General features: G+C 45.3%; 1 protein-coding gene across 1 annotated transcript; it reads right to left on the bottom strand.

The window, feature by feature from the left end:
* Positions 1-3,798: 3,798 nt before the first annotated feature.
* Positions 3,799-17,617, bottom strand: LOC116716524 (transient receptor potential cation channel subfamily M member 1-like; the record flags this gene model as incomplete). The annotated part of the gene is made up of 17 exons (XM_032557340.1): positions 3,799-4,857; positions 5,871-6,229; positions 6,318-6,450; positions 8,041-8,243; positions 8,397-8,541; positions 11,044-11,064; positions 12,503-12,695; positions 12,956-13,207; positions 13,282-13,410; positions 14,411-14,548; positions 14,622-14,750; positions 15,290-15,518; positions 15,714-16,006; positions 16,090-16,119; positions 16,198-16,338; positions 17,009-17,059; positions 17,480-17,617. Coding segments are annotated over 17 exons (3,057 nt in total), but the record flags the coding sequence as incomplete, so codon positions are not given.
* Between the last annotated feature and the right edge of the window lie 206 nt (positions 17,618-17,823).

The raw sequence follows: 17,823 nt of genomic DNA, 5'->3' as shown, positions 1-17,823 counted from the left end.
CAATCCTCCCAAAACGAGAGGAGCTTTAGACAGAGTGAAAATAACATTATGTTGTAGAAATATGTCATTGACACATTATTAATACATTATTCAGCAAACCAAACATTTTCACATTATTATCAGGGCTGCTATTAACAAAAACCCAAAATACAAGTCATGTTCATTTCTACTTTCTACATCATCTTTCTATCCACTCTGTTTATCTGTCTGCCTGGAGAATCTTCAACGTAAGAAAGAGAGAAAATGTGTCCAAAACCTGCAACCTTAATTAGTGATAAATAAGACTAAGAGTTTAAACTTTTAATTCTTAGAGACTAAAAAGTGGAAACATGAAGGTTTGATTAAAACTAGAACCAGTCAGATTAGAAGGAATACAGTTTTATTTGTTCTCAGTGTAACTTGGACATCAGATGAATCATAATTAAACATATTGAAGTGAAAAACAACAGATTGTTAATGCACTTCAACTCTAAGAACATCAGACACATTTTAAATTAGAAATGTTTCATCAGCACATGGAGCTCATGTGGTTCCTGCTCCAGAAGCTGAAGGTCTCTGGACATCCTGGAGGTAAAAACCGACCGGCGGTCAGGAAGACGGACACTGATGAGATCCTCCAACTCAGAGGCTGCAGGAAGAACCGCGATGGTCTGCAGTTCACCAACATCTGAAAACACATTGGGAATGAATTCTGACACTATTACGTTATTTGCAACACCCTGGCTAACATTAGCTCATGTATATTCGGCACTATTACAAGTTTTATAGAAGTTTAATAAAAAAAATCATCGTTAGCTCACCTGCACCATCTGAACCACCTGCTTTCCTCCCTGCAAGGTGGAGATCAGCTGTCTTCTTCCTCTTCCTCCTTCTCTTCTTCCTCCTCGTCTTCCTCCTCCTCCTTCTCTTCCTCCTCCTCCTCTTCCTCCTTCTCTTCCTTCTCCTACGTTTCCTCCTCCTCCTCTTCCTCCTCCTCCTCCTCTTCCTCCTCCTCTTCCTCCTTCTCTTCCTTCTCCTACGTTTCCTCCTCCTCCTCTTCCTCCTCTTCCTCCTCCTCGTCCTCCTTCTCTTCCTCCTCCTCCGTTTCCTTCCTCCTCCTCCTCTTTCTCTTCCTCCTCCTCCTTCTCTTCCTCCTCCTCTTCCTCCTCCGTTTCCTCCTCCTCCTCTTCCTCTTCCTCCTCCTCCTTCTCTTCTTCCTCCTCGTCTTCCTCCTCCTTCTCTTCCTCCTCCTCCTCTTCCTCCTTCTCTTCCTCCTCCTCCGTTTCCTCCTCCTCCTCTTTCTCTTCCTCCTCCTCCGTTTCCTCCTCCTCCTCCTCTTCCTCCTCCTCTTCGTCTTCCTCCTTCTCTTCCTCCTCCTCCGTTTCCTCTTCCTCCTCCTCTTCCTCGCCACATCACAGTTTTCCTCCCACCGCGCATTTTCTTGAAGTTCCAGAAAAATCACAATCGGCTATAAAACAATAGCTCAGCTCTCTCTTCTTCTTTTGTCTCAAAAAAACAACAACTGGCGTTAGGAAACACAGCACATGGCACCTGGAGGCAGAGCGCTATACCCCCCACCGCCAGGGGGCGGCACTCTGCTACAGAGCCGAGACGGCCGGTGGAAAAGCGGTAAAGCCGAAGTAAAGCCGAGCCGAACCGAGCCGAGCTGCTGAAGTAGAGCCGGTGGAAAACGGGCACAAATGTCTAGTCCAAGTATTCCACAGTGCTGCTCTGCTGCTCCTAATAATAATAATAATAATAATAATACATTTTATTTGTAGGCACCTTTCTTGACACTCAAGGTCACCGTCCATAATTTGACATTAAAACAAACACAATACCCTAAAACCCTGGGAACTGCTTTGGAAGTTAGAAATATTTTATAGTTGATGCAATATGAGATGGGAAGAGATGGTGATGATGACGATGATGATGATGTTGCCATGCTTAATGACCGGATGATGTCATTGATTACATCACTGGGTTCTACCAATTAGAGGGTTTTTTGCGTATTTTGTTTCTTTTCTTTAACTTTTGGAGTTTTTTGTCCTTTATTACCTGATTTGTTTTGCAGACTATTTAATGAAGTAAAGGAGTTTGTAAATTCGATTAATAATCTTTTTCTTGTTTAGATTTTGTTTGGTTTGATTGTGGTCTAGTCCAATCAAGTGCAGGTGTGTTGCCAAGTGACTATCAGAACAGTGAGTCCAGTCGGAGCCAAACGTTGTAATAAACGTCTTCAGAAGAATCTGAAAGCGCTGGCTGACCCTTTGACCTCACTACTTCACAAGTGGTGGCAGCGGTGGATCCAGGCCGACAGGTGACAGCAATGCAATAATTCACTCGCACAGAAAACGTGTCGACTTCCTGCGACCTCCCAGTATCAAACTGGTTCCAGTAGCAGAGTCGCATCCAGCTGTGGTTCCGGTCCGGAAGAAATAATTATGCATGGACTGGGAACAAACTGGGAACAAACTGGGAATGGACTGGGAATCTGCAACAGAAGGAGCCAGATTAAAGATACCAGGAAGTTTAAGTTTGGAGGACTGAACCACCACCACCACCACCATCATCATCATCATCATCATCATCATCATCATCATCTTCGCCATCAAGAACTCACCCCATCAAAACTCCATTTTGGATCCTGGACCACTTCCAGGACTTCCACAAGGAGACCAAACCCCGGAAACCATTGTTTTACCCCCCTGGCGGAAGATAATCTTCATTTCAAGTAAGATGAGTCTAATTCTTCCTGAAGCTCCACTTTCCGACTACCTCAAACTCACCATCTCTATCTCATTGCTCTTCAGAGTACAGACAACCCCAGTTGCTGCTCTGAAGAACAAGATCCACACAATCTCACTTTTCATCATTGTTCAAATAAACTTTATTCACCTGATTATCTGTTCTCTATGTGGGTAAAGAAACTAGAACCCTTCATAACACCTTCCAGATTAAGAGTTTTTGGTCAACAGAAGCAGTTTGGAAGATTAATATTTGTTATCAGTGCTACTAAGTCATAGCTTAGTAAGGCATGGCGTTTCATATTTTAACAGTTGGATTATATTCTGAACCATAAATAGTTTCTACATGTTTCTTTAATATGCAGGCTTGTAAAAAGTATTCATACCCCTTGAACTTTTCCAGATTTTATCACAAACAGCCACAAACATAAATTTCACTGGAATTTAATGTGAAAAACCAACACAAAGCGGTAGATGATCTGAATAAAGAGTTACACGATTCAAAACATTTTTTAAAGTAAAAAACTCAAAGGTGTGGTGTGCACAAGTATTCAGCTCCCTGAGTCAATGTGGAACCACCTGTTGCTGTAATTGCAGCTGCTAGTCTTTAGGGTTTGTCTCTCTCATCATCTAGTGACTCTTTGCCAAACAGCTGAAGCTCAGATTAGATGTCTGACCTCAGAGAAATGGGGGCTGAGTACTGTTTTAAAGTTTATTTGCAAAAATATTTTGAATTGTGTAATTTTCTTTGGGCTTGCCAATAATAAACCACTTTGTGTTTCACATAAAAGTCCAATGAAATATTTTTATGTCTATGAAAAGTTCCCCGGGATGTGAATGCTTTTGCTACTGTGTAAAGAGGTTTATTTATGGATGTTTTAGTCAGAAATCGACAATAACTTAGAATATTGCTCATCAGTTTTAGCCATAACTCTCCTGGTGAAACCCGACCGTCACACATTAGCAGGTTCCACAGCTGCTTGATGCTGTGCCCTCTTGTGGCCAGACAAGGTATTGCAATAACTCTTCTCTGAACATTGAGCTTCTAAACAATCTTTACTTTTCATGACTTTTTAAATTTGATGCAGAGAAATAATCAAACTGGCCATCACATAAATCTATGATTTATTAATAAAATGTGAACAGACATGATGAGCAAACAGATTTTCACGCTGAACAATAAAGATAAATGAAAAACTTCTCCAAAAGTAACCAGTATAAGTTAGTGAAAATTTTAGTCTTATCCCAGTTGATCACTGCTGGTGTATTTTATGTATTTCAAATTTAAAGTTTGAATGTAAAATGTTCTAAATTTAGTCTGCATCACTTCCTGTTTCCTCCATCACTGTTCACCTGAGATTTCTCTGGCTACTTCCTACTTCATGTCAGATGCTGACTACACTCATGTTCTCCAACAAACCGTCTCTTCAACATCCAGAGAACAAGTGTCCGTTAGCAAACTGGCTCCCAGTGCTCCCAGTGCTCCAGACCAGTGGCCCCAACCAACACCTGATTTAGTCAACGCTCCGTTTTTCTGTAACTTCCTGTTTTGCTGCAGAAACTAACATTTTTTTTACTCTGGGAAAAAAAGCAGAATTTGAAAAACCTCCAGAACCCAAGAGGCCAAAGACCCTCTGGTTCTGGTTCTGGTTCTGGTTCTAGTTCTGGTTCTGATTCCGTCTGAACACTGACACCAGGTCTGTGACGCTGCTGGAGGGGCGGGGCTTCTCCTCTTCCTCACACCTCTTCGTCCTCTTCGTCACCTGGTTACTGCTGAAACTTTTGGATCGAAGGCTCGGGTACTTCCTATCTTCATCCACCAGCAGCTCCTCTTCATCAGCATCTGGTTCAGGAGCCTGAGGCCTGGCTCCCTCCTCTTCATCATCGCCCTTCATCGTGGGGGGGGGTGGGCTGTGGAGCGCCCCCTGTTGGGCATCTGGAGACAATAAATACTGCATCGCCTTGTCCAGGGGCCCAGAGGACACGGCCTGCAGCCGGCTCCTCTGGGCCAGACCGTCGGCGTCCACCGGGTTGCCGTGACGAAGAGGAGAGGCGGGGCCACACGGCGAGATCAAGATGCCCACATTGGACAGAGACTGTGTCCTGTCCCTCAGACTGGAGACGAGATCGCCTGAAACCAGAAGAAGGCGTTCAGACCGGGTTCCTCATTGATACAGAAACTCAGAACCAGCGCCACCTTCTGGCCAAAACACAAACTGTTTCAGAAATCACATCTAGTCACAGATTTTAATAACTGTTTTAATCCAAGTCTAAATATAAAGGAGAGAAATTCAGTTTATGATGCCTGGTGGTCAAACATTAGCTGAGCAATGCTAGCTTCCTCCTGAATATGCATGTGGCAACAGTGGAGAGCAAATTAAATCATTTCCTGTTGTAAGACAAGAATCTGAGTCCTGGAACCCATAAGGAACTCTGCAGGTAGATTTAGCACTAAACGATAAAAACTGGGATCTGGAACCAAATTCAGTAAAACCAGTCAAGTGCCGTGAGAAACAAGGGGGATCCGCAGGGTAACGGGGGTAACGGGGGCACCAGGGGTACTGGGGGGAACCATGGGGAACGGGGAGGATAGGGGGGAACAGGGGAACCGCAGAGTAAAGGGGGAAACTGAGAGGAACAGGGGGAACCGGGGGGAACCGAGAGGAATGGGGGAACCAAGGGGTTAGGGCTAGTTAACCAAATTCAGTAAAAACCAGGGGGAACCGGGAGGAATTGGGAACACACCAAGCTGTGTATCCCATAGCAACAGTGACACCTGATGATTCCTTGTTGCTTGGACTTTTAGTTTCTCTGATTTTCTCTTTAAGAACCTTGTGTGTGTAGAGCAGTTGCCTTGTGATTGGAAGGTTGTTGGTTCAATTCCTGCTTTATCCTGTTACATGCTGATGTGCTGCTGAGCCCCAGGCTGTTCACCGATCTGTGTATCGAATGTGACTCTAGAGTAAAGAACTTTCAGTGGTCAAAATGATTTGAAAGCATTGTAGAAGTTCAGTCCATTCACCATTTTAGTTTTTATCATTTTATGTATCAACTCTTTGTTTTGTTTTGTTTAGATCTTTTTGTCCAGCTGTTCTGTGGAGGCCTAAATAAATCCATAAATGTGGCATCGTCATGTTTCCGTACCTGCTGTTTTTGCTCCCGTGGAATTCGCCGTTTCTCTCTCTGGACTCAGACGGACTCTCCTCTCCTCGGCATCCGTCTGGTCGTCGTGGTCCAGCTGGTACCGGTACAGGCTGCAGCCGTCGACACTGCCGACGCTGCTGCGCCGCATTGGGCCGGGCGGCTCGAACACCGACAAGCCCCCGGAGCGAGACCGGACCAGCTCGGCCCGGTCCACTCCGGCCAGCTTCTCCAGAGCGTTCATCATCCGGCCGGAGAAATCCTCCAACTGGGCCAGGCGCAGGTCCACCGTCTGCAGCGACGCCTTCATGGAGCGCTGCCGCTCGTTCACCTCCTCCAGCCGCATTGCCATGTTCTCCACCCTGCAACGCCCAGAGACGGTCAGCAGCTGAGGGGTCAAAGGTCAACTATCAGCTCAGAGCTACTGCTGTACTGAAGGTCAGAGGTCACCTCTCAGTTGTGACTCTGATTCGCTCGTTGTTGGAGGACTGCTTCTCGTCTTCTTTCTCTCTAAAGTATTCCTCCACACATTGCTCCTCGAACTCGTACAGACTCTTTATCTCTTCTGCGTTCAGAACCAGCTCTGACGAAGCAAAACAGAAATCTGGTTTTTACAAACTGTTACTGTCATGCAGAGGATCAGATGTTGCGATGAAGTTGTAGATTTAATGAAAAAGAAAAATCAAAGCTTAAAAATAATTACAGGGAACGCAGGGAGCCAGAGAAGAACAAAAAACACTTTAACCAGGAAGCAAAAAGACAGCAGAGAGAACAAGGAAGTAATAATGGAATTAAACTGGATTAAACAGGATGAACCAGCAAGGAGGAACTGAGAATGAGATGCCGAAGTACTGGAGGGTGAATGCTGAACAAAGTCCTGGGTTGAGCTAACAGGCTGACAAGCTAACTAGGAAATTACTCTACCAAAAATAAGGAGACATAAGAAAACTGGCGTAACTAAGAAAAGGACTAGAAACAAGTAATAAACATAACTAGAATCACTAAGGAGGAACTGAAGTAAAACTGGTTCAAGGCAGAACTAATAGAACTACAGAACACAAAGAAAACCTGAAACAAACTGAAAGATCCTGACAGTTTCTGGATTCAAAGAAGAAATGTTGAAACCAGAGACTCAGTTCACCTCCTGATTCTAAAGCTGCTTTTATTCTCCATCAGCTGGGCCTGATGAACAAGCAGAAACTGTTTCATGAGTTTTACTTTTAATACAGTTGATCTGGAAAAGATAAGGCAATAAGATTCCAGTCACACAGACTGTAGTGGCACTCTGCGTCCCAAAGGTTCGTTGTACCACCTTTGCAGTTTGTCTAACAACCAATATTTGAATCACTCGACTGAAACCAAGTCTTCTTTTATGATGTTTACTTAAAGAACTCCAACTTACAGAAAAAACGAAAGGCTCGGTACAGATCGGTCAAAAAATTGTGTTGCTTCCACCGTATCCAACTGCAATCTGACCTCAAACGTGCACACGGGCAATGTTAATGTTATGCATTACGTAGTGGAAACCAAAATTACTTTTCACAATAAAAGTATCCCTTTATATTAACTAAGTTATACATTCCAGAAAATATACTCATCATGAATTTCTTAAAATTAAATTAAGCATATTTATACATTTTTAATCTAAATTATTATTCTATATGAATTCCCCATTAACTGGCTCTTACACAGACTCTTCACCCTACTGGCCTCTGGGAGGCGCTACAGGAGCCGGACTGTCGCTGTCCTGCACTCTCCCTCCTGTCGGCTGTTTTCTCTTGTACACAACAGCAACACGTGTTTATGCGCATACTTACAGTTTTAGCATGTAAATATTTTTGTTATTTTGTGTTTTTCATGTCTTTTAATTTTTTATTTTAGTCTTTAAATTAACAGAATCAAACCATATTTTTCTCTGCATCATTTCAAATCTTGACTCCTTTCTTGGACGTTTGAGTAAAACCGTGTTGATGTGTTGCTGCTCTTACTGCTGGTGAGGAATTTATCCATCTTTCTATAAACTCACTAGCTATGCTATGTGAATTGATTTATTAGTGGTTCTGTGTTCCTGGGCCAGCGTCTGAGTCTGCAGCCACGCTTTCTCTACCAGCAGCTGATTAAATTATTCTGTTTTCTCAGGTCTGACGACCTTCAGGTCCCCAGTGGTTCTTACGGAGCCGGCGCGCGCGGTCGTCCCGCTCCCCCTCCGGCTTTCGCCTGCAGGTGCAGCACAGCCTCTTCAGGGCGATGTAGATGTGGGGGAAGACGATGAGGGGCGGCGGCAGGATGGGGCGGTCGTGGAAGGTCATGATCAGCTGGTACCGCTGGAACTTCCACACCTGGTTGGAGATGGACTTCACCTCAAAGAAGGTGTTGCTGTGGAAGAGACGGTTGCGATAGCAGCAGTGTCTGGAAATGCGTCGGACATATTTCTGCTCCATATAAAAGCATCTGGTCTGACTGAAAGCAGCGTTCTGCTGAAAACCAGGAACTGATCTGTCTGTAGATCCTGTTGAAGTGTGAACTAACTTGAAGACGGCGATGAGCAGGTTGACCAGGAGGATGTTGGCCACCAGCAGGTAACACGCCATGATGGCCGGGGTCAGCCAGGCTCCAGGAATACATGGAGGAAGCTTCTTCCCATCTTCATCATACATGTTGTCTCCACATGGAGCTGAAAACACAGACGGATACGTCAGTGCCAGTTCCTCTACAGTCTTCATGGATGGACTGGAGATTCCCTACAGCTGAAGGCCGATCTGTCATCAGGAACGTTGCCTGGTTCTGCTTGTTCTCATCAGAACCATCAGTCACCTGACTTCTCTTTGGACTCACCTTCTCAGCTAGCATCGTTCTTTCTACAGTTATTAGCCCCCTGCATGGTGCCGTGGGTGTTCCTTCAGGCTTCCCAGGACCAGAGGCAAAAGTCTGAGACTATTTAAAGCCTCCATGTAACTTTGAGCTAGAAGGAAGTCAGAGTACCTGGAGAAAATCCCCACATGAAAAGGGAGAACAAACTCCACCCAGATAGATGTTGACAACCTGATTCCTTTGAACAGTTCTTTACCAGAACAAAACTCTTTGCTTGCTTATGATGATCTTCACACACGGCAGAAGCTGTTACTAAAGAATTTAATGTAAAATTAGATTTATTTAATTGGTGAATAAATAAAATACATGTAAGGGCCTTTGGGTCCGTTTTGGTCAGGTGTCATGGCGGCTCTGATGCAGGAGGATGAGGAGGGCCACCTTCCTCCTGCATACGGTTACCTCACCATAACTGATCACTGCTGGACTCAATTATTATGACAACAATTTTTGTTTCTGCCAAAGAAACTCAGGTTAACTTTTCTCTCAACTGTTTGTTACATTTTGTTTCTATTTTGAAAATAGCACTAAAATGTTAATACAATTAACACTAGGAATATTTAACATCTATATTTGTATATTTAACCCTCCATTGGCTGCCACATTATTGTGGTGGAGGGGTTTCAGTGTCCCAGTGACCCTAGGAGCTCTGCTGTCTGGGGCTTCATGACCCTGGTAAGGTCACCCAAGGCAGTCAGGTCCTAGGAGAGGAACCAGACAGAGCGCAGCCTCAAGACCCCTTATGAGAGTCATGGGTTCAGTGTTCCCTCGCCCGGGTCACCGGGATCCCACCCTGGAGCCAGGCATCTCACAAGGGGGAAGCAGTACATTACCAACACTCTTTACCGCCAGGGCTGCCCTTTGTCACCGATTCTGTTCATCACTTTCATGGACAGAATTTCTAGGCCAGCCAAGGTGTTGAGGGGATCCGATTTGGTGGCCTTAGGATCTCATCTCTGCTTTTTGCAGACGATGTGGTCCTTCTGGCTTCATCGGGTCGTGATCTGCAGCTCTCACTGGAGCGGTTCGCAGCCGAGTGTGAAGCGGCCGGGATGAGGATCAGTGCCTCCAAATCCGAGGCCATCATGGTCTTGAGCCGGAAAAGGGTAGAGTGCCTTCTCCGGGTCGGGGGGGGTGTCCTGCCCCAAGTGGAGGAGTTCAAGTATCTCGGGATCTTGTTCACGAATGAGGGAAGAAGGGAGCGGGAGATTGACAGGCGGATTGGCGCAGCGTCTGCCGTCAAGCCGCGCTGTACCGGTCCGTCGTGGTGAAGAGAGAGCTGAGCCAAAAAGCGAAGCTCTCGATTTACCGGTCGATCTACGTTCCCACCCTCATCTATGGTCATGAGCTTTGGGTCATGACCGAAAGAACCAGATCGCGGATACAAGCGACCGAATTGGGTTTTCTCTGCAGGGTGTCTGGGCTCTCCCTTAGAGAGAGAAGCTCAGTCATCCAGGAGGAACTCAGAGTAGAGCCACTGCTCCTTCACATCGAGAGGAGCCAGTTGAGGGGCATCTGGTCAGGATGCCTTCTGGACGCCTCCCTGGTGAGGAGTCCAGGTCCCACCAGGAGGAGGGGAAAACCCAGGACACGCTGGAGGGACGATGTTCCTGGGCTGTTTTTCAGATTCCCCCATAGGAGCTGGAACAAGAGGCTGGGAAGAGGGAAGTCTGGGCCTCGCTTCTGAAGCTGCTGACCCCGCGACCCGACCCCGGATAAACGGAAGAAGAGGGATGGATGGATTTCTCTATTTTATAAAAGTATAGAATTTTTTTTTCTACTATACAAACTGCATTAATAGCCATGATTCAAATTTGTGGGTGAACTTCACCCACAAGAACTATTAATATGAAATTATCCTGAAGTAACATTAGTGAAGTCCCAACACTAATGTTGGCCCAACTAGGATTTGAACCAAAGACCTTCCACCTATCAAGAAACCTGACAACATTAACTCTTTGGATTTCAGATTTTCTCCCACTTAAATGTCTTTTCTGTAATATTCAATTCTGTTTATAATTTGGTGTGAATAAAAATTTCTATTTGTGACAAACTTGAATTAGAAAAATATGGTTGTTGTGTAATGTTTGGTTCTGCAGAACCGGAGTATGAAAATTAACTTCAAAGCCGATCATCTACAAGAATGGAGTAGGTCAGAAATATGCTCTTACTTTGAAAAGCCTGTGTTTGATCAGCATAAATTGTCTGGAACAAGCTGATTACATGAAACAAAGAGTGAATCAGACTGGACTGAGAAGCTTTGGCCACAGTTTGACAGAAAACGGCAGAAATGTTCATATTTGCTTACGGTTAATTTCCATGGCATAAACTGTCCATCAGCAGCAGAGGAGAGGCAGAAGAAACGCAGCATTAATCTGAGACAAACAATAACAAGTCACATCTTAACAAACCAGTTTAGATCAAAGTGTCTTCCAGGTGAAAATGAGGCAACGCTGCCACCTGCTGTCCATGTTTGCATCAACATCAAGAACATCTTCAGCTGCTAAATATTTCTGGAGAACTTTGTGATCAGATGAGGAAGGAAAAGTTGTTGAGGTTTGAAGCTCTGCAGACAGATTGAGCTGATTTTAGCTGAAACCAGCTGGTGGATAATCTGGGCTTGTTTGGGTTCATAATCTGGATTTTTTGTTGCTCTTTGTTCTTTAGTCTCTTATTCTGTGATTAGATCAGCTTGTTTACGCTCTTTGGTACTTTAGATGGTTTATTCTTTATGTCTAGTTATTCTTTGTTACAGTGAGGTTCATTTTGTTTGTTTACTCGCCCTTCGTGCCATTCTCTCTCTCTCTCCTCACCTGCAACCTGTTAGCCAATCAGCTCGCTCCAGCGTTCACCTGTCCTCCTCACTGGTTTGTTCAGCTCTGGTTTTCATTTTTCTTTTCTAAGATTATTTTTTCATCATTTCTACATAAAAATACCAAATTAACTCAAATCCATCACTTCTGCATTTCGGTCCACAAATCATGACAGATAACTGACTAGAAACGTTTGGAAGGTTCTGCCGGGTCCGTTTTACCAGCGGAACCATCAGGTCGGGCTTCTATTTCCTTCCAGTTCTGTTTAGAGCCACTCTGAGCATTGACCTCTGACCTATTCCCTCCAGAGCTGCTGCTCCTGAAAACCAGGTCCAATGGATCCAGTGAGTGGATCTACTGGATCTACTGAGTCCAGTAGATCCAGTGGATCCATTCCTGTCCCTTCCTGACGTCGCCCAGTGTTGTCATTATTATTTTATAGTTGCGTGTGTGTTGGGGTGTGTGTGGGTGTGTGTGTGATGTAACTTTAATGCTAGATCAGTCTTCAGTGTCGTCATTTTGTTGAACTGAATTTTCTGATTTTGAATCAAAGACTTTGTTCTTCTGATGCTGTTGGAAATATTTATTTAGAAAGTTCTCCAGAAACTTTCTAAGTTTAAACAATAAAAGGTATTTCAAGTTTACTTTACAAACAGGTGAAATTCAATTGCAGGTATAGAAAATCCATGCTGGTTCTTATCTGAATACAGCAGCCGTGTTTGAGTTGCTGCTGCCCCCTGCTGTGCAGAGGAGCAGAACGGTGAGGACGAGTGAGAAGATGAGGTGAGCGTCGGAAAAGAGGAGGTGGAGAGAAGTCTTTATGGACAGAAGCAACATGAAGCGCAGGTGGGAGACAATGAAGACCAAGATGGAAACAGAGACTGGAGGTCAGGAAAGGAAGGGACCACATGACCAGGATGGGGGAGACTGAGGGGAGATTAACAGATGGCTTACTATGGACGCTAGTCTTACGGTCTATGGAGTCTGCAAACACTTCTCCGTAGATCATCCAGTACGGCATGTAGAAGATGTTCCTGGCCAGGCGCCATGTGGGTTCCTCATCCGGATGGAGGATGGCCTGCCGAGCCACCCCAAAACTCATCAACACCACCAGCATGATGACTACGAAGTACAGCATGTCAATCATCTGGAGACACGCAGGAGACGGACGACAAAAAACTTGAGAAATTTAAAGCTACAAATTCAAAATTCCGACTTTATTTAGAACTTTGTGATGCTATAGTTCTGTGCTAAAGCCTAGTTCCCTCCAAGAATCCACGTCTTCCTGTAATCTTTGAAATCAATCTTAATCAACAGCCCTCTGGGGTTTCTGAAAGACTTCTCAGTCCACTGTGTGGTGTCAGAGCCTTGGTTAAAGGTACACATCACATCCACCTGGCTCCCTACCATCTTGCCGATCATCATGACGTAGGGGCCCAGGTACTTGTTGACTCCAAAGATGTCAAGTACACGGATGTACCAGAAGATGATGTCAACACAGTAGATGACTCGTCCATAGCCCATGGAGGGCTCGCCCTGGAGCCGCAGCAGGAGGCCAAGCAGGAAGACAGAGATGGCCACCAGGTCAGTGATGTTCCAGTAGTCCTCCAACCACACACTGATCTTCTGTTTCAGCTTCCCTGGCTCTGACATGAGGATCTAACAGCAGAAAGACTGTCAGGGTTCTCAGCCAAAGAAACACAGTGGTCATGATCTCACTGAGAAACCCCCACCTGTCTGACTTTCTCCAGCCCCAGGGTGATAATGTAGGAGATGACTATCCACTCCTGCAGAGAGGGCCAGCGTTCCATCTTCACCAGGATGATGTAGTTATAGAGCATGAGGTACACCAGGTATGAGATCTGGAACACAGAGTTTCAGTTTAGGTGACTCTGACATGACATGAGGGTCAAATCTGGGAAAAGAAATTGACCAGCAGTATGAATAACAATCTTCAGACAGTTACAGACATAAAGTTGTCCACCCATCAGACATAGTCTCCTCTAAAACATGACACAAGGCATATTTGGTCCATCCAGTGAGTTTGGAGTTCACCAGGATGTTTGTGAAAACCCAAGTGGCACCTTAGTCAAATCCTCGATGAACCTGATTCCTTTTAGTGAGAAGAAGTAGCTCCACCTTACGGTTCCTACCTTACAGACCCTCAGCCCGACAGAAGATCATTTGGAACGTAAACATAAATTCAGAGCTTCCTCGTTCAGTTTGCTCGCTCTACACCAGAACAGATTAAAGTCCTGCCTTCACAGCTCCGCCGCATCCTGCCAAACTTTGGAGCAAGAGAACCTGACTTCAGGCAGAGACCCATTACCGGTGGATCGAAGCATTTCATGTTATTCTGGTTTTTAACCTTAGAGGATCTGACTCTCCTATAGGCTGCTTCGTGCTCCGCTCCTCACTCAACGTTACATCTTAAAGAAAGCCAACGGGCCGCGTTATGGATTCTGCTGCTGCTGCTTCGTGTTTATCTGACATCTAACTTCAGTGGCAAATAAAAATATATTTTATTCTGAAACCAGAAACAACTTAGTCACCGGAAATTTAGTATAACCCAGCTTTCAGTACTCTTGCAGTATTCTGCAGAATTACTATCATAATTTTTCCTAGTCTGATTATGCTTGTGTGCCACTGCAGTCAACATGAGTCGAAGGAAAAAAGCCCAGTTTCTTCAGTTACAAACCAGAAACACACTTCAGGTTCTCAAACCTTTGTTGAAAGAGGAAGCTCTCCTTATATGAGATAAAAACCATAGAATACGAACTGAATGTTTCTGATTTATGAGCATCCAGTCACTATCACCAAACATTAATACAAGTTTCTCTCTTCAAGGTGAAGTGAACTCGCCGTGTTGAACCAGAACTTGGTGAAAGGGGCGTTGTAAAACTCGTAGATCTTCCTCCCAATGGGAATCCTTAGGTTCTTCTTCTGGTTCTCTTCTTCATCTCCTTTCTTGGACGTTGTGTCGACATTGGAGGCTGCATCCTGAAAATGATAAGCCGTGACTCAAACTGCTTTGATAATGGCATTAACAACATCTACTCTGCTCAATCTGTACCTTGTTGGATTTATTCTCATCTTTAGTTTTCCCAGTAGTGTTTTCTTTCCATGAATGGTGAGAAGTTTCATCTCCAAGTCTGAATTCAAGGAACAGGATGGCGGGGGGAAAAATAATTCCTAAAATCACCTGAGGACAATTCAAAAAAGGCAAAAGGTTAACAAAACTAAGACTCCTTCTACACAGTGATGAACACAGAAAAATTTGCAAACATCTAAGAAAAATGCGCGTAGCACCACTGAAAATGCTGTAGTGGGTCAGCCAGTCCAATGGGTGGCGCTGTAACACTACAAGGGAAAGCCAAAAACACAGAACAACTCCATATGTTTTATTTGTGAGAGTGAGGCGCAAGCAGAATAGAGAGTTTGGACATTGCCTCACAGAAACATTCGCTCTGGAACCGGCCTGGTTTCAAAAATGATCATTTCTGGTCTCAAAATGGCGGATCTGTGAGGACACACAGTCTGAACGATGACAAACCGTTTGGATACACCTAACATGGTCTCTGTGAGGATGGGGAATGAGTCATAATGAAGCCTTTATGTGGAAGCACTGCTGGAGTCCCTCAGGTTGTTATTCAACTTTTTTGTAGAAGATTATAATGTTTCCGATTGATCATGAGAAAAACGGACTGGTGTTGGTGTTGCTGTCTGTGTTTCCTGTTGTACCTTCAGGCTGTTGCTCTTGCCCATCCTCAGACAGCCCATCCACATGTCAGTCAACAGCATCTGGCTGCAGGTGTGAGCGATGAAGTCTCTGTGTTTGGCAGCTACAGCCAGCTTCAGGCAGGTGGAGTTACTCCAGTTCTTCAGCTCATAGGTCAACATCTTCATGGCTAGCTGCTCGTCGTGTTTGTACGACTGATCCAGCAGTTCGTAGGCCAGCTGACCAAACTCCCTGAACAGAAACACAGCACTGCTGCCATTTTTATGTTATGCACGAAAACACATTTTTCACAGCATGTTCCAAATAGATCAGCAGACATGAGTCATCCTGGAGGAGGCTGACTGGCTTCATTCAGAACCACTACCAGGAACAGAGCTTGTGGCCCCAACATGGAACCAGAAATGGACCTGGGCGGTGTGGACTCACTTGGAGTTGTTCTCCAGGTCCTGGTAGATGTCGTCCACCAGCTCGCTCTGGGAGGATTCATGGGCCATGGCCTTGTAGAGCTTACAAGCCACCAGAGCTTTGGCCATGGCCTCTTCGCCCCGCTGCCACAGGAACAGCGCCATCTTCTGGCGCTTCATCAGCACAGCCCACACCATGAGCTCATGGAAGGGATACTGGAACCTGCTGACCTCAGGGTCATCCACATCGATGTCCACCTCCTCCTCCTTCTTCTTGTTCTTCTTCCCTTTTCCCTTTGGCCGCGGCTCATCGTCCTACAGACAGAATTTAGAATAGCTGACCGACTCGTCGTCTCTCTCACTCGTTCCCTTTCAGACTGGCAGCAACACATCCTCACCTCCATCCCAAGCAGCTTCAGAGCTTTGGGCTGCAAGACAAAAACATGGAGATGAGCCAACAGATCAGATTGGTCTGGGGTCTGCTGAGGTTCTCCTTCCTCACTCACTCTTTTCAGACCGTACAGGTTGTTGTACAGTGTCCTGAAGTTCTTCCTGGTGTAGTTGCAGCGGTAGGCCCCCCCCATTAGGAACTCCAGAACCAGCCCAATGTCGATCAGAGTAATCTGGTAATCTGGAGGAAGATTCCCCTGAAACACACATCAGTCACTTTAGTTAAGAAGGAATCAATCTGCTGCTCTGCCCTTCTCTTTAGACCACAAGGTAACATGTGAAACATCTGCTGCCTGAACAAACCCTCCAAGGGAAACTGGCACCCTAAGGCACCGAGGGGGAACCAGAACCTAACGGACCTGAAGAACTCTGGGATTACAGCTGGAGTGAGGAGTTTATGCTGATCTAATTTCCTCCATCTCGGTTCTGTCCATCATCTCCACTCTGTTATCGTCTGTCCAGAGGACATTGTCCCAGAAGTTTCGTCTCTGCTAACCTCAGGCTGGTGGCCATCTTGTTTCTAGAGAGCAGAGGCTTTCAGTGCTATGAACTTTAACCTGTGTGCTGTTAACTGAGGCCTGTAGAATCTGTTAGTTTCTCTGAGCTGCATACTGTGACCTCTGCCAGCTGAAGAGATGTTTTCTCGCTGGATGGTAACAGGCCTTAGATGATTTGGAGATGACCTTTGACCCTTCCCAGGCAACAGCTGCTCATGTGAGCTCACTCCTGGCGTCGCGTTGGGCTTTGGACTCTGGATGTCACTGTGCGTTAACGTGCCTTCAGTCTTAGCGGCGTAACAATGGAGAGCTCAGAGGAAACCAGTGTGTTTTTTCAGTGGGGAAACTGGTCACCAGTAACAACACTCACCTTCTTCACGTCTCGTACCACAAAGTGGAGCGTATTCACAGGACCCAGCTTCTGCAGAAACAAAGACAGTTGGAGGTTGACCTTTTCCGGTGACTGTGACCCTGAACATTAGTCAAGCCTTAATCCCTGAGTTGGAGCGTCAGCCAGCGAGCAGCGACTCTGTAATCTGAGAGTAGCTGCTGTTGTTTTAAAAGCTCCAGTCGTTTTACAGATTAAGGTTAAAACAGAGATGGAGGACAAAACAAAGAGCTTTTATCCTTAGATTCAATTTGTCTGAATAAAACCTCAATTTGATTCAACAACAGATTTACAGGAAAACTTTCAACATCTAAAAGCTTACTGGGTTTAAGTGCATTAATTAATATCAATAACTGATCAATAATTAATTTTCCTATGTCCCACTGTGGTTCAGCCATGTTTCTGCCTGGTGGAGGGTTTTCTGGTACATGTAGTTTCCAGATGTGGCCTCACCGTGTTGTAAAGTTCTTCTAAGCGCGGAATCGTCAGGAAGTGATGGATGTTGACGCCGTTTTCAATCAGGAGCTTCACAAAGTCCACCCGGTCCAGAACCAGAGCGTCCATCATGGCCTGTTCCAGGGAGTTCACCTGTCAGCACGAGACTTGGTCAGACCGTGGAACCGGTTCCGGGGTTCTGATGGAACTGGCTCTTTGCTCTAGTGGAACTGGTTCTGGGGTTCTGATGGAACCAGTTCTTGGTTCTAGTGGAACCGGTTCTTGGCTGTAGTGGAACCGGTTCCAGGGTTTTGATGGAACTGGCTCTTTGCTCTAGTGGAACTGGTTCTGGGGTTCTGATG

This window comes from Xiphophorus hellerii, unplaced genomic scaffold (genome assembly GCF_003331165.1).
Source record: "Xiphophorus hellerii strain 12219 unplaced genomic scaffold, Xiphophorus_hellerii-4.1 PGA_scaffold_63__1_contigs__length_250000, whole genome shotgun sequence".
Classification (NCBI taxonomy): Eukaryota; Metazoa; Chordata; class Actinopteri; order Cyprinodontiformes; family Poeciliidae; genus Xiphophorus; species Xiphophorus hellerii.
The sequence above is the reverse complement of the archived record's forward strand: the minus strand, read 5'-3'. Positions and strand labels throughout refer to the sequence as shown.